The sequence below is a fragment of the Aptenodytes patagonicus genome, chromosome 1 (genome assembly GCF_965638725.1).
Source record: "Aptenodytes patagonicus chromosome 1, bAptPat1.pri.cur, whole genome shotgun sequence".
Lineage (NCBI taxonomy): Eukaryota > Metazoa > Chordata > Aves > Sphenisciformes > Spheniscidae > Aptenodytes > Aptenodytes patagonicus.
The window spans coordinates 218,063,379-218,089,340 of record NC_134949.1 but is presented as its reverse complement, the minus strand read 5'-3'; the positions used below and the strand labels follow the sequence as shown (position 1 = coordinate 218,089,340).

General features: G+C 41.8%; 1 protein-coding gene across 3 annotated transcripts in view; it reads left to right on the top strand.

The window, feature by feature from the left end:
• The first annotated feature begins 12,182 nt into the window (after positions 1-12,182).
• Positions 12,183-25,962, top strand: part of LOC143155498 (glutamate carboxypeptidase 2-like) — a 35,051-nt gene continuing 21,271 nt past the window's right edge. Inside the window, exons 1-6 of one of the 3 annotated variants that reach the window (XM_076328331.1) lie at positions 12,183-12,288; positions 13,681-13,789; positions 18,031-18,217; positions 19,009-19,110; positions 23,582-23,707; positions 25,639-25,825. In XM_076328331.1, the coding sequence (XP_076184446.1) occupies positions 12,192-12,288; positions 13,681-13,789; positions 18,031-18,217; positions 19,009-19,110; positions 23,582-23,707; positions 25,639-25,825 (808 nt within the window). In that variant the 5' untranslated portion in view covers positions 12,183-12,191. Of the gene's footprint in view, positions 12,289-12,412; positions 12,476-12,817; positions 12,964-13,680; positions 13,790-18,030; positions 18,218-19,008; positions 19,111-23,581; positions 23,708-25,638; positions 25,826-25,962 lie in introns of those variants that run through there. The other 2 variants (XM_076328334.1, XM_076328332.1) reach the window with 2 other exon arrangements.

Genomic DNA, 25,962 nt, shown 5'->3' with positions numbered 1-25,962 from the left:
GGAGTAGGGAAGTGATCGTGCCCCTGTACTCGGCACTGGTGAGGCCGCACCTCGAATCCTGTGTTCAGTTTTGGGCCCCTCACTACAAGAAGGACGTCGAGGTGCTGGAGCGTGTCCAGAGAAGGGCAACGAGGCTGGTGAGGGGTCTGGAGAACAAGTCTGATGAGGAACGGCTGAGGGAACTGGGGTGGTTTAGCCTGGAGAAGAGGAGGCTCAGAGGAGACCTCATCGCTCTCTCCAGCTCCCTGAAAGGAGGTTGTAGCGAGGTGGGTGTCGGTCTCTTCTCCCAAGTAACAAGCGATAGGACGAGAGGAAATGGCCTCAAGTTGTGCCAGGGGAGGTTTAGATTGGACGTGAGGAAAAATTTCTTTACTGAAAGAGTGGTGAAACATTGGACCAGGCTGCCCAGGGAAGTGGTTGAGTCCCCATCCCTGGAAGTATTTAAAAGACGTGTAGATGAGGCGCTTAGGGACATGGTTTAGTGGGCATGGTGGTGTTGGGTTGCTGGTTGGACTCGATGATCTTAGAGGTCTTTTCCAACCTTAATAATGATTCTATGATTTATTTGAAAGAATAAATGGGGGTGAATAAAGTTGAACACTCTCACACTGAATGTATGAGATCTAACGAGTGTCAGTGTAGTTGGTAGGCTGCATGACACCAGATGCTGTAAAACTAGGACTATTGTTTTCACTAGCTTAGGTCAATATAACTCGATTGAATGTGCATCACAAGTTGAGGACCTGACCTGACCATACCTAACCAGACCAGAAAAAGAGCTGTGGGAAGAATGGAACTCTCAATGAATGAATTTACTCTACGGATTTAAATGCATGACACAGGCACACCTTTGCACACATATGAATTCAGTGGGCCCAATTCCTCACTTTCCCAAATTGTAAATGCTGTAGCTGCACTTATATAAGGCAAGTATAAGTGGAAATCAGAAGAACCAAACCTGTGATGTTCATTTTACAGTTGTATTTCTTTTTGCTGACTTCCTTGAAAGCAAAACGGCTCTGTCGGACAACGGTCTCGGGTCAGAGAAGTTAAATAAATAGGAGGCGAATATACTCAGATTGGTGGGCAGTCTGTGGTTGCCATCTGGTGGCTAAATGTAAATAGTACAGGAAAATAAGGAAATATTCCCCTCTCTCAATCATGCTTTCTTAACACGATTTTTAAAGAACGTGCGTGTATTATCGCTATTTTCTTTTGTTTCAGAGTTAGTAACATGTATAAGATATTCCAAGATTCATTACTTATATATGCAAGTTCTCAGAAATTTAATTCTTCTCTTTTACCTTTTGCTTCCAGAAATCTTCAATTATTGTGTTCTCCTTCACTCTCCCTCATGTAACTTATTCTCTGCAGACTAGTTCTAAAAAGCCTTAAAAGGAGTTGCATGTAGAAGAGCAGGAGATTCTCATGTGGGCCTCGTCCTTTGTCTAGTAGAACACCAACCCTACAGACATTGCCACCCCCACCATCCCTGTACCAGCACATCACTAGATCCTGTAGAATCTAGACAGTCTTGTTGGACAGTAACAGGTGGTGTTGACTGACTGTGATGTCCAGGAAGCTGATATTGAGGTGGCCAAGAGCATCAGAAGAGGGACTGATGATACGGACTTTGTTAGGAAGGCTAGTCACCAAGGTGTGATGATAGTCAGGATGCAATTCAATAAAATTTATGTAGGAGAGATTGCTCACTTTCATTTTCCTATCAAAACTGCTGCAATTTAAGGCTGTTTCATTTATATTTTCAAAATAACCAATATACAAGCTTTCCATTCATTCTCCCCAGCTTCCCTATTTCTTTGCTGTCTTTTCAAATAACTCTGGTTTGTTCCAACAGAAGAACAAGTTGCTATTGGCAACATTTCTTTTTTAAACCCCCTCTGCAGGACTGTCTAAAGGATTCACCCTGTGGGTTCAAAATGTAGAACAATTTTTCCAAGGACTAAATGAAGTGCTATAGTAAGTCAGACTGCCTTTATTTAAGCTCTTCAGGTGAGGAAGAAATGATTACACCTTTTGGTAAAATACTCATATAAAACCTTCAGTCAGGTATGTGTGGTTACAGTGCCATATTTCACAGGCATCCCTACACATGCATAGCACCCGTCCCATCTGAGGCTGTAGGTGCTCCTATAACACAAATTAATAATACAGCATATGAAATGTCACATACATTCTACAGAAAGCTAATGTAATTTTATTCAGATGATCACATTTACAGGTTTGGATGCAGAATACAGCCAACCTTTGCAGCTCCTTCTTAGCATCCATGAAAGATCCTGTAAGTTCTTATCGATGGGTTTGTTTTAGTAGTCTTTTAGCAATAAAACCTAAAGTCTACATCAATTTCACGGACCATCAGCAGCCGCTGAAGGGCAAGAACTTATGTGTTAAATGCTGTAACACTAAATACTTTGACAGAGCTGAATTCTGTGTCACCAGTAAGATTCAAGCAGGACATACACAACTGATCCCCATACGTACCTACTGCCATACATCCTTTCATAGAATCATAGAATCATAGAATCATTGAGGTTGGAAAAGACCTCTAAGATCATCGAGTCCAACCATCAACCCAACACCACCATGCCCACTAAACCATGTCCCTAAGCGCCTCATCTACTCGTCTTTTAAATACCTCCAGGGATGGGGACTCCACCACTTCCCTGGGCAGCCTGGTCCAATGTTTCACCACTCTTTCAGTAAAGAAATTTTTCCTCATGTCCAATCTAAACCTCCCCTGGCGCAACTTGAGGCCATTTCCTCTCGTCCTATCGCTTGTTACTTGGGAGAAGAGACCGACACCCACCTCGCTACAACCTCCTTTCAGGGAGTTGTAGAGAGCGATGAGGTCTCCCCTCAGCCTCCTTTTCTCCAGGCTAAACAACCCCAGTTCCCTCAGCCGCTCCTCATCAGACTTGTTCTCCAGACCCCTCACCAGCCTCGTTGCCCTTCTCTGGACATGCTCCAGCACCTCAACGTCCTTCTTGTAGTGAGGGGCCCAACACTGAACACAGTATTCGAGGTGCAGCCTCACCAGGGCCGAGTACAGGGGCACGATCACTTCCCTACTCCTGCTGGCCACACTATTTCTCATACAGGCCAGGATGCCATTGGCCTTCTTGGCCACCTGGGCACACTGCCAGCTCATGTTCAGCCGGCTGTCGACCAGCACCCCCAAGTCCTTTTCCGCCAGGCAGCTTTCCAGCCACTCTTCCCCAAGCCTGTAGCGCTGCATGGGGTTGTTGTGGCCCAAGTGCAGGACCCGGCACTTGGCCTTGTTGAACCTCATACAGTTGGCCTCGGCCCATCAATCCAGCCTGTCCAGGTCCCTCTGCAGAGCCTTCCTACCCTCGAGCAGATCAACACTCCCGCCCAACTTGGTGTCATCTGCAAAGTTACTGAGGATGCACTCGATCCCCTCATCCAGATCATTGATAAAGATATTAAACAAGACCGGCCCCAAAACTGAGCCCTGGGGAACACCGCTCGTGACCGGCTGCCAACTGGATTGAACTCCATTCACCACAACTCTCTGGGCCCGGCCGTCCAGCCAGTTTTTGACCCAGCGCAGAGTACACCTGTCTAAGCCGTGAGCCGCCAGCTTCTCTAGGAGAATGCTGTGGGAGACGGTGTCAAAGGCCTTGCTGAAGTCCAGGTAGACCACATCCACAGCCTTTCCCTCATCCCCTCGGCGGGTCACCTGGTCATAGAAGGAGATCAGGTTGGTCAAGCAGGACCTGCCTCTCATGAACCCGTGCTGGCTAGGCCTGATCCCCTGGTTGTCCCGCTCATGCCTTGTGAGCGCCCTCAAGATGAACTGCTCCACAATCTTCCCCGGCACCGAGGTCAGGCTGACAGGCCTGTAGTTCCCCGGATCCTCCTTCCGGCCCTTCTTGTAGATGGGCGTCACATTGGCAAGCCTCCAGTCATCCGGGGCCTCCCCCATTAACCAGGACTGCTGATAAATGATGGAGAGCGGCTTGGCGAGCTCCTCCGCCAGCTCCCTCAGCACTCTCGGGTGGATCCCATCCGGCCCCATAGACTTGTGAGCGTCCAGGTGGCGTAGCAGGTCATTGACTGCTTCCTCTTGGATTACAGGGGGTTCATCCTGCTCACCATCCCTGTCTTCCAGCTCGGGGGGCCGAGTACCCTGAGGATAACTGGTCTGCCTGTTAAAGACTGAGGCAAAGAAGGCATTGAGTACCTCAGCCTTTTCCTCATCCTCAGTGACAATGTTCCCCCCTGCATCCAATAAAGGATGGAGATTCTCCTTGGCTCTCTTCTTGTCATTAATATATTTGTAAAAGCTTTTTTTGTTGTCTTTCACTTCAGTCTTCCACTACGGAGGTGCAGGAGATGTGTTTGGTTTGCACTTCTCACATAGCAATTGAAGCACATGTGAGGAGAACTTTTTTTGTGATAATGATATTCAGCAATGAAAATAGACTAAGACATGAATGGGACCTGCCCTCTCATGCCTGCCATTCACGTACAAAGAAAAAAAAAGTAGACATGGCAGGTCTCCTCAGAGTCACTAATTTCATTGACCTCATACTTGAAGGATGAAAGGAAGATGCTAATTTTAACTGAACCACAGTGGTGTTGGAATTATTAAGGTATCTCTTAACAAGGTGTTTACAATTGAAGTAATTAATCTTGTAGTGACTGAGGGAAGAAGTGGACCCCACAGATCCAATTTCATTCACCCTGCAATCTGCCACTCTCATTTCAATCAATTTAGTTTAGTGTTTTTTTCAAGCTCTGCTAGAATGATGCATTTTCAACATAAAAAGGCTCAGCAGAAGAGGGCTTTCCTTATATTGCTGGGTAGAACAGGCAACGTGACTGAATTCTTGAAGTGAATTTTTTCCTTCAAACAATATCAAATTCACTGACAAAACATGGGGAAACAGATGTTAGCACTTCCTTTTCACATAGAGTTTCAGAGAACTGATGACTTCTCTTTAGAGGTCAGGGAAGGAGAAAGCATTTTTCCCCTTACACTGCAGGACTTTCACAAGAGTTATTTTAAAGAGTTGTTTATTTCTTGCCTTGCCTTTCTTCAGCTTCTGTCTTTACTCTGAACTCTGTCCTTTGCTCATATTTTTTTCTACAGCTGCATATCCTTTTATTGCTCTCTCAATTGTTTTTTTTATCAGGAGGTTGAGTGTACGTCAATTTGTCCTTCGCATGGTGATCACACAAAGGTCAGGAATCTGATTTACTTGTGTATCATTCCAATTTCACACCAGTGCAATTTCTTTTTAAAGAGCCTAGAAAGTAAGACTGCTGTGATTCAGGCCAACACAACAGATTTGTATGCAGTACTGAAAATCAGTATAGTATTTAGGTATCTGTTTGGGGGACAGTTCATTTGAGCCACTAGGATATTTTTCAAGGAAAAACAATGCTTGAAATATACAGACAAATGGAGGAAAAAAAAACCCTCCCCACTTTTTACTGACAGCAGAAATTATGATACAGTAAGTGGAACTTTCCCTGGTAGCATTTTTTCTACATGCACACAGTGCATAACTATCTTTGTCAAAACAACTTGCCTTTGCAGTAACAGCAGTTGCGAAGACCAAGAGCTAGTTAGCTCATCATCTGAAAGTCAAGTGTAGACTTAAGGAATACTACAGGCTTTGGATTCAGGGAAGTTATTCTAGTCTTGTGGTCTGGATAGAGAATACTGGGAAATCGGAGACCTTCCTGTCTACTACAGTGACATCAAACAAGTCAGAAAGACTGTACTTCAGACTCAGTGAGGATTAAAAGAAGTACCCTGCATACAGTGCTTCAAACTACCCAGGAAAAATGGTGCTATCTAAGACCAAGTATTCTAATTTCTCCATATAATAATTAAAATTAAATTAAAAGAAATTAAAAGAAATAAAAGAGCATGAAATCTCCAACCACAGAATTATCCTGAATAGGACAAAAAAAGAAACAGACATTGTAAACTTCTGGAGCAAATATTTATTTCTTATATCTGACCACAAAAAATCCCACTGAGAATTATTAGCCTCTCATTTCTGAGAAAATGAAATTCACAACAGGAAACTATTAAAAAAATAAGCTTCATACTTTGCATTACGATGCAATCACACAACAAACACAAATGTCCATAACAGTGGTGCCTATTTTTAACTTGTTTTTAAAATTTAAAGCCTCTATGTCTTGTTCACCAACAGAATTGAAATGGATCCCTGTTTCTGAGTAGATATACTAAACCTCTTCCAGCTGCAATAGAAGATCTCAAAGAATAAACAGCTAGGAGCAGACAAAATTGCCAAAACACATATAACAGTGATAACCACAGCAACACCACTATTCTGTAAAATTCAAAGAATACATATTGGTTAACTGTGACCCACCATCAGTAAAGAGGGGTATTTAACAGGCAATAGAATTTAAGTCTGTGTAGGTAAGCACAGAAAAAAACCCTCTTATCCTTTACTCCTGTAGCATGCAAAAACTAGGATATTAGTAGGCTTCAGAGCACTCCAGTGCAGCTATAAGGAAAGCAAAAATGGTCAGGATGCTCATCTTAAGGCAGTTGCAACATGACTAAATTGCAGTTTATTGATTTCTCAGAGCAGAAAGGCACATATTTTGATATCAACTATGCCCTAACACCTGAGAGGTTTTCCATGAGTACATCATTAATTCTGCTCCATTCTCCTTGTTTTCTACATTGGCATCCCAGTCTTTGCTAGAAGAACCACCAGAAGAATCTGTGCTTGCACTATGTGAAAGGTCAGTGCCCTGGGAAGACAAAAGCTGAAAACAGTCACAGAAGAAATTGCCTTTCTGTCAAAACTTGTTCTCAATCCATGGAAAGATTCAAGGCAGTTCAACCACTGTGGAGTTAATTCTGCAGTAATAACAGGCCATTTATGTTCTCATGGTAGCTTGAGCCGATTTAACATTCTGCTGCCACAAAAGGGGCAGATACTCCCTGGATCACCTTTTACCATGTCTGCAGCTTGTCTGACTCCTCCATGGGTTGGTTCAACACCATAATCCAGCAGCAAACTGAAGCTGAGAGAAGTAAATATTCTTCTGTGCCATACTGATGAAGCCTAATGAATCAGTTCATGAGCAGTCAGTAAGCACCACAGCTGGGAGAGAACTGACTTGTGAAGCCAAAAGAAGGAGTAACAGCAAAAGCTCCCTCATTCAGTACGGCAAGCTGTTAAATCAGTGTAGGCATCTTTACTCAGCTTTATCCTTGTACATCTTGCAACACTGGGGCCGAGACGATCTCTGTTACAATTCAGAATTACCTCAGGTCTTTCCATGTGTAGCACAGACCCTTAGAGGCCTTTATACTAATTCACAGTACCTTCCTCTTCCTTCTTTTACAATGTACTACCCCAAAATGCAAATAGATGGATATTCACTTCTATGACTTCCATAGAAGCTCAAGTGTTCCAGCATTTCATTAGCAAGCCCCAGTAGATGGAATCATAATTATTTCTGACAGAGTAACTAATGTCACCATTCAAGACAGAAGGGAGTTAACAGAAGAGCACACCTGAGCAGGTAGTTACTATGGCCAATTCTTTACCATTTTCACTAGGGCATAAGAATGGATTCCCTTGCTGAATTTTAAGAGCTGGGAGAAGAGGAAAAAGGATACAAAAGGAACTCAGAAGAGAGGAGGAGAACAAAATGAGTGACCCATTACATTAGGAAAGCAGCCCTGCCACTGCTGCTTTTTTGATAGCCACCAGAGCCTCAGCAGAAGGAATGTTATCACAGCAATGTAAGTACTCCACAGATCTCTGAGTGCACAGCATAGAGACAAGGCACAAACCCAACACAGAAAGCTTATAAACTTGATTACCAAAAATTAAAATCGGGGAGGTGCTGTTTACATTGACTTTTATCATTGCTCAGTGCTTCATGTAGGTGCAGAGGCAGCTTTCTGACTTCTTTATAGAGAGACCTATAGGGAGACAGATACTAAGAAAGCTCAAGTTTTGTTTCCAATACATAGGCATATGTGGCACCTTGCAGAATGGGATGTTTCAGAGGCACTGCAGTGACGTGAAAATCAAAAGCAGCATGATTTCTAGGCCCCTGAGAAAGTTTTATCTATGCAATTTCTATTGCAAATACAACAAGAAGAGTTGGGGAAAGGAAAACATGAGTTATAAACCTACTTATTATTTGCATGCCTTATATGAGTAAAAATCGTGAAGCTGGTATTTTGAATAGTTTGAAAATATGAAGCTAGAATAAAGTGTAAGAAAAGTTTTCTAGGTGAAAAGTCTTCCAGGTTTCATTTCCTGTTCTTCTATTGACACTTTACAACAATACATCTAATTTAACTCACTCATGAAGCATGTAACAATAACTTCTATCAGAACCACTTCAAATTTAATTAGTGAGTAGTTCTATAGCATAATAGACACTTGGAACTCATTAATTTCTTTACTTTTTTTTCAAAATAAACTATTTAATCCTACAGAGCCCTTGGGAGCTAGGCAAGTCTTTTCATTCCACTATCTGTATCGCAAATTTGTAACAGAGAAACACAGACTTTAACATTTACAAAGCAGATTGCATATTAAACCACAAGCAACTCCCCATTAAAATCACAGAATCATAGAAAAATGTTAGAAGGGACCCCAGGAGGTCAATTCAGACCAACTCCTGCTCAAAACGGAGCTAATGTCCAAGTTAGATCAGGTTGCACAGGGCTTTGTTCAGGTGCTTTGAAAAGCTCCAAGAATTTATAAGCCACATCTTTGTGCAGCCTGTTCTAGTACTTACCCACTCCCATGCTGAAGGACCTGTAATCATGAGACTTCTAGTTGTTTAAAGAAGGCTTCATCCATTTTATCGCCTTGAGAGAGCAGTCAGTAGCAGGTGACCCACATGATGTCCCCTTGTTGGCCTCCCCTTGAACCCTGAGACATAAGCTCTCAGCCAGCCTGTCACCAACTCCACAGCAGAAGTCCGTGCATTTGAGCATCCACTCTTTCACAGTTAAAACTGTAACTAAGACTGGAAGCTATAAGCAAACACACCTTTATTTGACAAGCTATAAAAGCTGTACTCAGACACTATAGTAGTGTTATCTCCACACTAAACTGGCTGTTCCTCCAATGGGTTGTAAGTGACGTAACTGTTTTCACCTTCTTCACCTTATGCTCTATCCAAATAAATTTGGAAGCTCCTGTCCCAATCACCTATTGAACTAGCTTTGTGAGTCAGAGGAATGAAAGGCTACTGCAAAAACGACCACTGAGACAACTTTTCCCCACCCTTCCCCAAATCCCAAACCTGAGTAAACTCACAGCATGTGTTTAGTAGGTACATCAAGAACCCTCCCCACAAAAATTTGTCAGCCTTATCTGCAGTAAATTAATGTGACAACATTTTCACATGCTGAAGGGCTAGCAAAGAATAAAGTAGTAATCCTGCAGGTATATCAAAAGAAAGTAGATCTTATTGTATCTGCATTTGAACAGCACCTTAACATACAACTAGGTTCCTCAACACCTTGCAAGTACAGATCCTACCTAAAACAGTCCTATTAAATTGGCTTCAGTTGGACCTAAGGAAAACTGTGTCATGATAAATGATATGTAAAAGGATAATCCTAACCAAAACATTGCCTAAGATTTGCATCTCAAAAAACAGTAAGTTTGTTTCTTCAGATGGATAAATTGAAAAAAAAAAAAAAAATTAATACATTCCTCACAGCTTAGAAATAAGAAAAATAACTTATAATACTTCGATTAGTAGAAGATTTTCCACTAAAGCATAGAGAGAGGAGAAGCATTAATTTTTCCTACTTTTGGTTTATTGAACATTTTTGGTCTAGTGAAAGGGCTTTGCCTGCAAAGTGACCTATACGATTCTGTATAGAAACAAGCATAACATTTTATGCATTTATCGGAACTGTAATTTGTTCTTGAATAAAGCTTTCCTATGCCCTTTGGCTGCTGCTGTTGTGTATTTAAGGGTCATAATGTCCTGTCCAAGCTGCAGGCACACCGGAAGACTATATAAAATGTCGCAGTAATTCAGAGCATCTAAGTGGTGTGGGCAGGTCAATTAGTTTCAGAGCACTGAACAGCACCAAACTTTTGACAATACTCCCATCTCAGTTTCTCCACTGTTCCTTTCCATTTTATTTTACTTGAATAAGTGTGGCCATAAGCCACTGGGATTGACTAAATCCCTCTGGAATATTAATTGAGAGATAAGATATGCTTTTGCTCAGCACCTCAGTGCTTCACTAGTGCACCAGTCCCATGGTGCTTCATTAACTTAATTTCCAAGTGCTTCAAACAGAAATTAGGTGATCCAGGAGCTCTTCCAAGTTCCTATGCCCAAAGGTGCCCCGGCCATTTTAATTTTTTAGGAATACCAAAAGACGTGTCCATTCTTCAGCCCACTTAACTTAAACACTGCATTGACTTCAGCTTCCATCAACGAATAGTGGTGGAGTAGCAAACACAGGCACGTTATGACCCTCCAGGTACAGAATGGGGAAGGGAAGTAGACTGTTGGGTAGGGGTTACAACCTTCCACTGTGCTCATTTCCAAACTTACGTTCCCTATATATTATAGGGGAGAGCTGGGCATTCCAGAATGGTATCTACAACAGCCAGCATGCTGAGGGCAACTTGGCAGGCATCTGGGTTTGACTTGACAACGTGACAGAGTACCCTGCTCAGAGTATCAATAAAAGCAGGGCTCTTGCACAACAGGGCCAGACTGCATAGGATAGTATGAGCAGGAGACAGGACTAATATCATAAATACTGGCATTTTTTTTAGTATGTCTTGTCATTTGGAGGGTTTTTGTATCTTATAAAATTTCAAAGCATGCTACTGCTGTGTCATTGGTGTATTGCTCTTTGCAACCAACACTTCTGCTTTCCACAGGGCCCATCTAGTGGTCTTGTACTAAGATTTCCTAGTGCAATGGGCTCTGCAGATGAGGTCACTCAAAGTCCAGTGTCTGGAATTCATCCTAGATGTAGGTTTTGTCTGCATCAGCAAGTAGTGTGGTGCAATAGGAGCAGTCCTGTAGAGTGCTTGCACTTGCTGTTGAGAACAGGCTGCCCATACTATATGTGGACATGGACACAACATAACTACAGACTTTCTGTCTTAAACATCAGCTGTCTCCCAGCCTGGCACCTGAGCAAGGGTTCTGAGGATGAAAATCCGTGCAGAGCCCAGAGGTCATATCTGCATGCAAAGTTCCTCTCTGTTCATGGACCTAAAGGTACAGCCTCATCCCAAATGCGATGACCGAACTGAACGGAGAGGTTTTTCCAAAACCATATGGTGATTTTAAGAGGTGGAAAAAAGACTCCAGCAAAGTCAAGTGTATACAAAGTTTCAGGCTTGTCCTCAAACCAACAGCTGGGGTTCAACCACACTCTTTGGGGTTGTACCTCCGTAAACTGGAAAGAAACACAAGAGCACAGAGATATGTAGTAGTCTCCCCCCCCCTCCACAGGGGGACATGTCTCTCTGAAGAGTCTTCATAGCCTTTCAGAGACTGTTGGGTATTGGGGTACAATATTTCTTAAAATAAATCTCTTAAAATAATGGCTTTTACCTTTTCTTTTCACCTCACGTTTGCCCTGCTGGTGTTGCCCACCCTGGCGTGTGCCCTGTGGAGGATGGCACGGCACAGCTCTGTGTGACACAGCCACGGCGAACCAGGTGTCGAAATCATCGCTTTGCCTCCTCACCGCACTTTGTAGCAAGTTAAAAGAAATATGGGGTGGCAGGATATCTAGGACATGCAGGGAGAGAGGGGGAAGGCAGAGGGGAGGTGGACACGTCTGGACCGACTGACAGACCTCATCGAGAGAGTGGCAAGCGCCTGCGCAGCGGCTTCGGCACCCGGGCGGGCTCCGGCATCTCCAGCCTCGCCCGGGCGTGATGGCAGGAGGGTCTTACCCCTGGGCGGTGGGGGAGAGCGCAGCCCTCTCGGGCGGCTCCGGGGCTGCGTGTGAGGCGCCCGGGCTGAGGCGGGAGCCGCTGAACTGCCCGCGGCCAACAGCCAGCGCGCGGCCGCCCCCTGCCGCCTCCGGGGCGGGCCGGACCGGGCCGAGGCGGGACTTCGGCCGGCGAGGCGGGTGCTGCCGGGAGCGGCGCGGAGAGGCTGGGTGCGGGCCGGCAGCGATGTGGACGTCGACCGGCCCCAGGGCAGCCAGCGGCCGCTTCTGGGCTATCGTCCTGGGAGCCGCGGCGGGGCTTTTCCTCATCGGGTTCCTCATCGGTACAGTGCAGACTAACCCCCCTTCCGATCAGACTAACCGCCCCTGCCCTGGCCCCCGACTTTCCCGGCCACGCCCGGTCCTTCCAGCCGGGGTAGGTGGCTCGGAGCCGGGCCGAGGAAGGGCCGGGTGGCGGGAAGGAGCGGGCGGGTTTCCAGCGCCCGGGGCTTTTTGCCAGGGGTGCCCGAGGTGAGTCCGTGCTCGGCCCGGCCGCCACCTCCCTCCCTTCCTACCCCTCAGGGCAGGCCGGTGCAGTCACCGACCCCTCCTGGGATTTCTAGCTCCTCCGCAGGAGAAGGGGTCTTGTGTTGAGAGTGTCTTTTTAACTTGTTTTTCGATGTCCTTTTAAATAAAGTAGTTATGCTATGGGCAAGAGAAGAGGCGCTGGGTTTGCAAGGAGGAAGACAGGCCCCTCGACCCTGCTGCACTAAAACCTCACCAGCCCAAACCAGAAAGGTGGGAAGATAAATACGAGGCTGGAGGAGCGCTGACAGGAGGGGTGAAATAGTCTTTCATTTAATGTCCCACCTCCCCCTCGACCCAAGTAGGCAAGCCTGTGGGTTGCTGCCACAAGAGATTTCCCCTCCCTACCTCCCCTTTGGTTCGCAGATGGATCAGGATCAATTTGGGGAAGGAAGGAAAACAAAAGAGCCACTTGTATTTTGAAATGCCTTTTGGTATGTACTTGGGGTTCGTGCCATTGGGAAGCCCTGACTGAATTACTCTCTCATGTGGAAAGAGCCTTTCGCTGTGCCAGTGACCAGTGCCTTGCCATCTCTGATTTGCACTACCCATTTAACTGCTGCTGCATTTGCACTGAACATGTCCAGTCTCTGACTTAAAAATAAAAACAGATGTCAGAAACACTTTCTTTCTAGCCAGGTGTTCTTCTTATCACTTACTCTGGTAATGCCTGCACAGTAAGGGAAGGATTCCAGAATAAGAGCCAGACAGACCAGAGAGTGAGAAAGGAGTTACAAGACATCTGTTCCTTACAAAGGGTGTCTATGTTTCTGTGCATTTTTGTAAAGCTCCTGCTTTATTACAGGTGACTGATACGACTGACATGACTGACAGCATGATGTTCTGGTGCTAAAGAAAGATAGATAAGTCTCCTTAGCATCTACAGTAAAATAACTGCGATGAATAAATAGAATATAGTAGTTTATTCCCCTCAGTATCTACCTAGGTAAATAAGTTCTCTTACTGTGTGGGGGACTGCCACTGCCATCACTGTGCAGCCTGCATTAGGTTGTGGCTACTTGTCTGTGCTGAGATAAAAACAGTTGTAAAATATACAGTGAAAATCTCATGGTGATACCAAAGAGGAATGGTGTGTGTCACGGGAATATTGCTCTGGTGTTTTTACTGTTGTATTTTGGTGTGTTGTACAGGCTGGTTTGCAAAACCTACAGACAAGAAGACATCTGTGAGTCCTCATGAGGACATGAAGGCAGCATTTATGGCTGAAATGAAAGCTGAAAACATCAAGCAGTTTCTTTAGTAAGCAATGTTAATAAGCAATTTCTGACTAATCAGTCAGAAAAAGAAAAAAAAAGAATTCCAGCAGGAACCAGCCCAAAGATGCCACCAGACAGAGGATGGTGTGCAGGTTCCCGGCCATAGATTTTATCTGATGTGTCCCAGTGAGCTGTGATTGATAAAACAGTCCATCTCAGCTCCCCTCATTCTTGTTTGTGTTGGAAACTTTCAGTACTTAAAGTAATTAAAAATTGGCCAAGCTCTTGCTCAGCCTTTGGTGAATGCTTGTAAAATGCTGTAGAGGTTCAGCCTTTCTCTTATGTGTCCTTTTTCAGTCTACAACATTTATCTTACATTGTTTTTTATGGAAAAATCATTCACTTCAAATTAGGCTGTATGAATGAACTTAAATCATGAGAGATTAAATGGAAAACAGTGGAGTACATCAATGTAAAAGAGAAGAAAAATCATACCAGTGTTCAAGCCTTTAGTTCTTCCTACAGCTTAGGCCTTAGTACCTTATTGCTGCTCTCCCTTCACACTTTGTCATGCTGTGACCAAATTTATGTGTTAATCTGTCGCCATTCTGACTTTGTTCTCACTTTCATGAAGAAAGATGTTTCCAAGCTCTCTCCCTCTGCGCAGTGAATAGCTAGAACAGACATAGTAGATACCAGCGAGTCAGCTGATGGTACATTACACTGCCCATAATAAATCTAATAGTCTTAAAGCTTTAGAGACTTTTTTAAGACCATGTTTTTTTCCCAATAATTTTTTCATCTCATCTACCCTTTCATACTAAAATTAGTTGATTTTAAATGTACTTTTATTTCTTTTATTAAATCCTGAAAGCAAAGCTGCTAACATTTGTTGCTGAAAATTCAATGGAAGATGACAATATAGATTTTTTTTAATCTATTACAGTTTAATTACTGTAATTAATTTCTTAATTTCTGTGACTTAGAATCTTTAACTACTAGGAAGCTGATGCACTATTATCTGTTTATTTTAGGGATCTTGTGAACAGATTATTTTTCTCTTAGGAGAGTGTAGTATTTGTTAAAATCTGTATTTATTCCAGTCAGTAATAGACCAGAAGTCATAGTTTATTGATAGAAATGTATTTTCTGTGTAGAAAGTGTTAGAGTATTAGTTATTTTAGGAGTAATCAACAAATTCAGGTTTGCCTTAAATTCCCAACCTGATTAAGTAGCACAAAGTTGTATCTTGCTACAAAACTAAACTATTAAAAAGACATCTTTGGTTTATAAGATTGTGGCAATCCCACTCATTTCATTTTAAGTGCACTTGCCACAAACTATTGCAAATAAATTAGCTGGAAAGTATGTTCTCCTTACTACATAATAGCCATGTCCAGGACTATATAAACATTAAAAACTGAAGACTTAGGACTTTTTACGGTCTTAACCTGTGTTTTAGCTCCTACAAAGCCAAGTGTTGTTAAACAGCTCTGTAGAAGGACTACTTTCTGCCCTCTAAACTCCCTGTCTCTATGCCAACAGGAAACATTGTTTACTGTGGTGCGGCCAGTTCTGTGGTGAAGCATGGCAGGTACTTAGTCACTACTCAGAACTACCAGTGCAGGCAGTCAACAGATTAGAAGAGGAAATGGAGAAAAACACAATACTCAGTTAAATGGGAATATAATACAGGAGAATGTTATTGCATAAGTCAAATCGTAATGAAAACATGAGACTTAAACATTCCTAACTCTTCCAGAAAACAGCTGTTGGCTCTAACAATAACACATAAGTTGGCGGCCGGTCATGAGCGGTGTTCCCCAGGGCTCAGTTTTGGGGCCGGTCTTGTTCAATATCTTTATCGATGATCTGGATGAGGGGATCGAGTGCACCCTCAGTAAGTTTGCAGATGACACCAAGTTGGGCGGGAGTGTTGATCTGCTCGAGGGTAGGAAGGCTCTGCAGTGGGACCTGGACAGGCTGGATCGATGGGCCGAGGCCAACTGTATGAGGTTCAACAAGGCCAAGTGCCGGGTCCTGCACTTGGGCCACAACAACCCCATGCAGCGCTACAGGCTTGGGGAAGAGTCGCTGGAAAGCTGCCTGGCGGAAAAGGACCTGGGGGTGCTGGTTGACAGCCGGCTGAACGTGAGCCATCAGTGTGCCCAGGTGGCTAAGAAGGCCAATGGCATCCTGGCCTGTATGAGAACTAGTGTGGCCAGCAGGAGTAGGGAAGTGATCGTGCCCCTGTACTCGGCACTGGTGAGGCCGCACCTCGAATCCTGTGTTCAGTTTTGGGCCCCACACTACGAGAAGGACGTCGAGAAGGGGCAACGTGTCCAGAGAAGGGCAACGAGGCTGGTGAGGGGTCTGGAGAACAAGTCTGATGAGGAGCGGCTGAGGAAACTGGGGTGGTTTAGCCTGCAGAAAAGGAGGCTGAGGGGAGACCTCATCGCTCTCTACAACTCCCTGAAAGGAGGTTGTAGCGAGGTGGGTGTTGGTCTTTTCTCCGAAGTAACTAGCGATAGGACGAGAGGAAATGGCCTCAAGTTGTGCCAGGGGAGGTTTAGATTGGACGTAAGGAAAAATGTCTTTACTGAAAGAGTGGTGAAACATTGGACCAGGCTGCCCAGGGAAGTGGTGGAGTCCCCATCCCTGGAGGTATTTAAAAGACGTGTAGATGAGGCGCTTAGGGGCATGGTTTAGTGGGCATGGTGGTGTTGGGTTGACGGTTGGACTCGATGATCTTAGAGGTCTTTTCCAACCTCAATGATTCTATGATTCTATAACTGTGCTCTTGGTCCAGTATGTCATCCAGAAAATGGTACTTTCAGTGTAACGGGGACTTTTAGTACAGTGTTGGTACTAGATGTTGACATTATTAGAGGAACATGGTTTTATCTAGCAGTGTTCAGCTGCTAAGGACTTTGGGTTTGTCTAGTCTGGAGAAAAAGAGGCTGAGGGGCGACCACATTGCTCTCTACAGCTTCCTGAGGAGGGGAAGTGGAGAGGGAGGTGGTATCTCTTCTCCCTGGTATCCAGTGGTAGGACATGTGGGAATGGTTCAAAGCTGCATCAGGGGAGGTTTAGACTGGACATTAGGAAGCATTTCTTTACTGAGAGGATAGTCAAACACTGGAACAGGCTTCCTAGAGAGGTGGTCGATGCCCCAAGCCTGTCAGTGCTTAAGAGGCATTTGGACAATGCCCTCAATAACATGCTTTAACTTTTGGTCAGCCCTGAATTGGTCAGGCAGTTGGACTAGATGATCCTTGTAGGTCCCTTCCAACTGAACTATACTATTCTATTCTATTCTATTCTATTCTATTCTATTCTATTCTATTCTATTCTAAGTGTATAGTTCTTTCAAAGTGCTTTGTTTGATGGCTTTGTTCTCACTCGAACTCAAGAATTAAAATTTTTCCCAAACTTACACCCCTTCCTTATTGAAGATCCAGTTTCCTTCATTAACACCAGTTGGTGTGACACATGCTTCTGTGGTGTGTTGATGGCATGGTTGTATGACAGGATGAGGACATCATGATGACAACCTCATTCAGCTGGGAGTTTCTTCAGCTCACTTCACCACTGGGCTTTCTCAATGGTCTGGACATTTTTTTTTTCAGACAATGGGTTGCTCACTATTTATGGTATGTTTCACTGTTTATTATTCACACTGCAGGATTTTTAAGTTACAAGCTGTTGAATTTTTCTGTTCCTTGTTTGTAAGCCACTGTGAACTCACTCCCTCTTATTTGCCAACAAGACACACTCAGAGTGAACTTCTAGATAAATCAGTATTCGTGCAAAAATTAATTAAAATAGTGGGATCCAAGGAGAATATCTAGTTAATTAAAAGTTGGGATCAGAGTAATTATGCACATTTCTAAATTGAATATGCAAAGATAATTATACTAAAATCTTTTATCACTTCACAAGGAAGGTCAGTGTCATTATGCAGAGGAGTGATTGGCCTAAGGTCACCCAGAAGACAAGGAGTAAAGCAAGGACAAGACCCCACGGTTGATGTCATCATGCCATTCTTGCTAAGCCACACTGCAAGGAAGATGCAAACACCTGTGATAACTCAGGACAAACTGAAACCCTTTACCTTAACTTATGTATAAGATAGGCAAAAACATAGATGCAGAGGAATCTGGGTCCTTATATAGCCTGGGTACATCTGGTCATCTCTAGGGAGTTTATTTCCAGCTAGGCTAAGAGGAGTTCTGATTATGAGCTGCAATGCCTGATCCTGACTCATTGCTTCTTTTTCTCTAGCAATTTTACACGGCTTCCTCACCTAGCAGGAACAAAGGAGAATCTGCATCTGGCACAGCAAGTCCAAGCTGAGTGGAAGGAGTTTGGTTTGGATTCTGTTCAGTTGGTTCATTATGATGTCTTGCTCTCTTACCCTGATGACACTAAGCCCAACTACATCTCAATAATTGATGAGCATGGAAATGAGGTACAGAAAACACCAGTTTTTGCAACCAGGGAACAAAATCACCTTCATACACTTGGGAAGACTGGGAGGGAAAGCTAGCCTCTGCTCTGTTAATAGTGTTGGGCCTGATCCAAAGCTCACAGAAATGAGGGGTTCCAGTTTGCTTTTGCATGTTGTATCTTTGTTTCTTAATGTATGTGCTAGGAATACTAATAATTACCCTGATTCATATAGCATACTGACATATATGGATTAAAGGAGAATTATGTAAGAGAATTACTTTATGTAATTCAATTGTTTAAAAATTGTTCTGTTATTTAGAAAGAGTAAAGCAGCCATGGTCAGCATCATTATTTGCATTGCTTCATTATACAGTGTTGGTAAGTGTGCTAAATTCAGTTTCTTGAAGACTAGAGTTTAGGCCTCGAGATGTACTATCGCAAGTAACATCAGATTTTTATGGAGCAGCTCTAGTGCTTGTAGAAGCTCCAGGGATGAGCAGAATGCAAAGATTTTTTACCATTATGATCTACCCTCCTCTTATGTGCTGTACTGAGACCACCTTAAGGGACCCTGTGTTCATTTAAGCAGGATTCTGTGTGAGGAGTGGAGATGGGATTTGCAAGATCACGCATCGAACCTGCATACTGAAAGGGATGCCCAGTGCTTGCTAAAGTTTTGGCCACTCCTCATTTAGAGTTCTAAAACTAGAGTCCTTTAAATTGCAAATGCATGTGAAATGTGCCTGAATAGACAGTACTTCTTTTCCATATTGCCTGGTTTACTTTTTTTCTTTTCTTCTTTCCCACTAGATTTTCAACACATCATTATCTGAGCCTCCTCCTCCAGGATATGAGGCTGTTAGAGATGTGGTGCCACCCTACAATGCGTTTTCAGCCCAAGGAATGCCTGAGGTAACATAGTAGAAGAGTAAAAGAAATAGAAGTAGAAACGGAAACAGAAATAGGAGTAGGAACAGAAGTAGAAATAGAAATAGAAATAATAGAAATAGAAAAGATGGAATACCACAGTGTAGTGTACTGTAGCATAGCACAGAATAGCACAGAGCGATATAGAATAATATGAAATTCCTGGGTCTTAGGCTTTAGTTCAAAACCTGACATGTCACCAGTAGGAAAGATGTCCTAGCTCTGATGTTCTTGGGAGTTCTGCGATGGAGCAATGTTCAACTTGAGCAGTCATACATATATGTTTAATTTTTTTCTCTAGTTTGAGTCAGAACGGGATTTTATTTCTACCTTTTCCTTAAAAAATATGGTAATAAATCTTTAATGTTGTCAGCTGCTATAAGCTTCTCCAGATATTTCTGTGAGTATTGCACCATTGTTTCCCATCTTGGTGAACAAATAAGACTGTTATATTTACGTAGCCAAATGAACAACCTAATTTTCAAAATGCCACTTGCCCAAGGCTCACACTGACAGGTATAACTGCACAGTGTACAGTATGCTTGAAAATGGCTTTTGCTAGCATTTCTAGCTGGTGGTAAAAATGTTGCTGTGATCTGAGCTTAACACTAATCCTTTCTATCTTGTACAGATGGTACCGGCTGACGGGCTTTCTTTTATAAAGCTGGCCTGTGTAACAGGAGTTTTCTATCCTATGATCAGTAGTGGTTTCAATTAATATTTTGTAAGACTATAAATTTTTTTTGTTGTTCTCAGTATCTTTCCTGTCTGTACATAGAGTAATGTAGGTTGGCAGGGCCCTCTGGAGGTCATGTGGTCCAATCTCTGCTTTAAAGTTGGATCTGACTTTGAAACCTGCTAACAATGCTTTTACTCACACAGCCCAATATTAGAGTCATGTACTTTCTGAAGTTTGTTAATAAGCTGTGCAAGTTTAGAAAACAAAAGGTATCCTGTATTCATTTGCCTCAGATACTCAAAGGAAGCTGGAGAACCAGGCAGATAGTCTGTACCCTAGGATATGACAGCTTTGAGTGTTTCAAGAATTGCAGTGGGAATTTTGGAACATAATATAAGGAGAAATTCATGGATTCTGACTTTGTATCATAATGTAATATCCCCAAAGAAAGACAGAATAACTTCACTGCTTTATTTGGTTTCTGGAGAGCTACAGTAAGTGATGGGATATGGGAAATAATAAAAATAAGTTTTAAAAGCTGCAGCTTCCTTCTTTAGAAAATGATTTTACTTTAATTAAACATAAGAACATCGTTTCTGAAAAAAGCAATAAATAAAAGACAGATTGTCTTTTCAAAATACGATGCTTATGTTCATCTTATTATATAAGATATATATACTATATATATAGATATATATATATAAAAGATATATATATAAGATATATATATACTATACTTTGACAAAAGCTCAGGTACCTAGCTAGTGCTGTTAGCAATAACATTCTCCAGTGAGCAGTTGTCTGCACCTGTACAGCAAACAGGGAGCGTGTATATAGCTCAGGAGTGGGAATACTCAGTGGGTTCAGGTCTCTTCTGAGTTCTCCCAGGCCTGTTTATGTATTTTATGTTAAAAGCCATTCTATTAAAAACCAGAACTAAGCTGTGGAGAGAGAGATTTGGAACTTGCCAAGTGCAACGATCAGTCAAAGGTTCTCTTTCTGCTCATTAATTTTGTGAACGATTCCTGCATAAAGCTCCAAGTTCAATGAAGGGAGAAGGCTGTGAAGTACCTGCATCCCAGGCTAACTGTAGTTTCACAAGTAGGCCACCTTCCTGGAAAGTGGGAGAAATGGATCAAAGTTCTTCATACTGAGAGAGGCCAAGAACGCAGCTCTCACATTTTCTGGGTGAGCGTGCTGATCAGGGAGTTGTGGAAATACAGTTCGGCACTGCTAGTACTATTACTTTTTCCTGCAGCTGCTTTTTAAAAATAAGTGGCAGTGTCTGTGTTTTGAAGGTTAAATACTATCAGAGTGGGATAGTAGCTACTTGCCTGCTAGAGTGACACCCTGCAGAGATTTAGAAGTAGTTCCCACTCATTTCTGGTTCTCAGTAGATGGAAGATGGAATATATCCTGGTCTTTCATACGGATTGCTAGAAAATGTATGTTTCTTCTGTGTGGTGTATTTTAACTAAATTCCAATAAACAGTCAGATGAAAAAAGTTAAGCTTTAAGCAGAAACTTCTTTTAACAGAAATATTTAGCAGAAAGCAGACAAAGAAGTGAAGTCACATTCTATCAGACAGTAGTAGTAGTTTGGAACATTAGCATCATAAATAATGGTAAAATTCTGCTCTTCCTTTCCTTTTTAAGTGACTGCAGAAGTACTCCCATCTAGTTCATGATGGTCACAAGTAAGAGGTGTGCTTGAGATCTTGACTATGCTAAAAGAGCCCAGACAAGACATTTTATGAGTCCACACTACATTCTCAAAGCTTGTATTTTGTAATAGTTCTATAAACATGAGGGATTTCATCACATCACTAGGAAATTATGATACATAACTGTCACAATGCTCTGATGAGAAATTTATTGCATCGATGTAGTTCCTAGTCCTGTTAATGAAAGTTAAAGATGAAGAATTTTCAGAGATGCTAAAAGAATTTAATTAAGGAAGCCTGATTTACTATGCAATATATCGAATATTGCCAGAATCTTCAAATAAGTACCTTTTAAAGTAGTATAAGAAATCTAGATATTGAATAAATATGAATTATTCTGCAATACCAGGAAAAATGCTATGAATGCGGATTGTATACTTTATATCAGATATAGTTATGAGAGCTTCTTCTAAAGATCAGAACTGTTCTTTTCTTTATGTGATGGCATCTACTTAATCAAAGGCATTATTTAAAAAAACCCTGTAAAGTGTGAACAGGTTTTCACCATAAAATGTTACTCTCATGTTAACTTGTTTTGCGCTTCATTGTAGAACAAGGGCCCTGAATGTGAGAACCCAGCAGGTTGCTATTAATTGTTATAATTACAGCTCTGCAATTATGTAAGCCAAACTATTGAAATCAACATTTTTGTATTTGTCATAAAAAATAAAATAGCCTACAAATGTAGGTATTCTGTACAAGATATTCTAAAGAAATTATGTTAAAATGGAGGACCAAATTCCCCTTTTGCTTAATCTAAATAGACTGGAAGAACTGTCTTGACTTCGGTAGAGTTACACTTGATTTTACTGAGGGGCAAAACTACTCCATAAATTCAGAAAAGCCTCTCCAAGATTAATCCTTGTGATTATGAATTATCCTCTGAACAGAGAGGACCAGAATCTTACTAGGTATGAAACTGTTTGCCTTATTTAAATACAGTCCCCCTTATTTCATTAATTTATCCTAACTGAGATAATTTTGCTTAATTTAAGAAGAAATTGCAACTTGAGCAGATTACTGATGAACCAGTACAGTCAAAATGACTGTACCACAGTCTTAGCAGGACATGCTGTATGCTGTTACATGAGACCACCTGAATGTCAGCGATTTTCATCAGTATAAGAGATTTAAGCTTATACCTTTTTGAAATTGAATTGAAGATCTCTCTGGAGATGTCTGGTAATATGGAGAAATGGACTAAAGAAGAGGTTCCTGTCATCAAATTTTAGTTGTCTGAAATTGTAGGCATCTTCCCTAAACCAGTCTTTGAGGCTTTTTATAGGCATTTACTCTAAAACAGTCTTTGAGGTATAATCAAAGAAAGGTATATCCAGAGGGCAATTTATTCCTTCCTAAAATAGCTGTTTAAAACAGGTGTGGGGTGAATTCTCCTAGAAAGGGTGAGTTCTCAGAGAACTTCCCAGCTCTTCACTGGCTATGGAGTGCACTGTAGGGCCTTCTTAGACAGTGCACACAACTTTTAGGTAGCAGGCATTAAGGAAGATGAATCACGCACCAGCTATTGAATAACATGGTTGAAACACAATCATGAAGAATACTTTATTCATGTGCAAGGTGTATTTATTTTGACAGACAACCACCTGTAGCTTCTGCTGCATTGAATAAGAATTGAGTCCTGAGAATTTCATAGGATATTGGCATCATTCAGTCTACTCTACTGCATAAAATACGATTGATATTTACTGTGGTGTCTGGGTCCAAAATACCTCCAACTGTCCAAGACTGACTTACAGCTTAAACAGACTACGAAGAGAAGTAAATGCCGTACTCTGAACACTTACTCTAAGTTTCTGATTCACAAATCATATCAACATTCTCCATTGAGGACAAAGCCTGGCAGCTTTGGATGGTAGGAGTCTAAATTCATTAGCAGTCACTTGCCTACCTAATTGTGTCATGATCAAAGAAGAATTCATACCAGAGCCAGTCCCGGAGCTCATTGTTCCCAGCTTATTCTCTTACTAGATCACATCCTCCTTTTGACATGCTCATTGACATTCTTGTTTCAAATTCTACCTCTTTCTATCAGGGTGAGTTAGTGTATGTGAATTATGGCCGCACCGAGGACTTTTTTAAGCTAGAACGTGAAATGGGAATTAACTGTACAGGAAAGATTGTTATTGCCAGATATGGGAAGATCTTCAGAGGAAATAAGGTAATGCCTCTATATAAAAATGTTACTTGTGCTGTCCTTCAGTTGATTTCAAGAGACTGAAATACTTACCTAAAGTGTTCTGGAAATTTTAGCGTAACTGAGTTTTTCATAGAGCTGTGTTCAAAGACGATTCTTTAGTAGAAGATATAAAATATATATTTAATATATATAATACATCTATAGGATAAAAGTAAATAAGTTGGACAATGTTATGTATTTTTATATTCATTTGCATACTATAAATGATTCCAAAATATTACTAACATTCTTGGGTAATGCACTCTAACTCTGAACTAGACTGTTCTTCCCTATTGGTTCAACTGTGCTTTAAGATGCCTACATTGTGTTTCTTTATAATGGTTTCTGTACGCCAGGCGGAGACTATAACTGTATGGAGGTTATTTTAAAATTTTTATTTGTTTATTCAATGTCCCTATCATATAAATATTTTTAAACTACAAATTTCTGCAGATTTCAATGGCCTGACAAGAAAGTACATAATCATGTGCATACTTCAGGTGTATACTCAAGTTATTTCCTCAGTAGGGATGTAAGAAGACAGTCTGTTTTAAATGTGTTTGGCTCGTGTACAAAAATTAGTTTGACCCTAATTTGGGCAGGACTATAGTTTGTATTTCTCAGTTACCTAAGAGTATCAAACACTGACTCTCCTCACTGGAATGCCAACTCTTATTATATGCTGTTGACTAATCTTCTGTGAGCTTTTAAGTGGTTAACTCACTGGTTTACATACATACCATTTTCACCAGTGAAAAGAGACATGTAACTCATATTCTGGGTCAGATAATATTTTCACTAAATTGTTTACCACTCTTAGAGATACTATCTGAATGGAAAAGACTTAAAAATTGAAGAAGGTATTGCTGTCTATGAATCTTTTATTGAAATTAAATACAAACACTTCAGAGTTACTAATATTTAGACAGGCAGTTGTCCTGTGATTTGGAAATTACATGCCCTCATTGACACAAAGAGATGATATATTCATTCTTACGGTAGTATTTCTAATGACTGTTTATATACTGAAGAATTTATTAGCCTGTATAAAATCTGGAGAACTGTACTATGATTTTCCAACTTCCTAATGGTGTGCAAGAATAGGATAGACGATGAAGGCAAGTACTGTATTTCCTAAAAAAAGCTATGGTATTTCTGAATTAAAATACCCAAATTTAAAACTGTCGAGGATTAGTTGTCACTCAGTCACTATACATCACTGTCTTATCTAGTGGCAAAACAGATTGGGATGTCAGAATGACATATATTTTCTCTCTCTCACTCTTCACCAACCAGGATTATACAATAATAAAGTTGCATGAGAACAGGGTTTTTTAAATCAAAACAGCATGCAGGTCAGTCCTTTTGCCGTAATAAGCCTAAGATGCACACTCTTTGGAGTTAGTCTTGTTCACAGCCAAAGACAGTTTCAAGCTCTCCAATAATAATCTTTCTGTGTAGTCTGAACTCTGAGATATGTTAGGAGATCATTTACGTAAATAAGGTAAGTACATGGCTAACTGAAAGATAAGGTTGCATCAAGGTGATGCAGTTTTTTCCATCCATGATGTGTACATTCCAATAGTCAGTTGATCGTGTGGATCTGGATGACAGAATACAAATTCAGGTTATGTAGTAATACTGTGAAGGATGTTTTCCATGTTACTGCCGCTATCTCCTAACTAAAATTGAAAGCAACAGCAAACCTCTTACTTTTGTATGGGACCTGATATCTGCATATATACTTTCAGGAAATTTTATGATATGAGACAGTTATGGGCCTTTTACTTAGCCCAAGCACTGTAAAAGGCTCTGAGGAATAATCACTGTAATTTACAATACTTTCTTTTGCCCCTTGAACTCTTGTGTCAAGCTATAAAGGACTGGATAGGGACTGGAGATGTGCTTTGCAGGTGAAGAATGCTGAATTGGCAGGTGCGAAGGGAGTTATTCTGTACTCTGACCCTGCTGACTACTGCGCCTTGGGAACAGATCCATATCCAAATGGCTGGAACCTTCCAGGTGGAGGAGCCCAGCGTGGAAATGTATTAAACCTGAATGGGGCAGGGGATCCTCTGACACCAGGTTATCCTGCAAAAGGTGAGTGACACTAGAGAAGTCATGCTCTGAGGGTAGGGTTTCAGGAAGAGGGGGGAAGGTAATGGGGATGTTCTTTTCCTTGGAACAAAATACATTTTTTCTTGGTCTTTCTGTTGCTCAAAAGAGGCAGCTTTGGG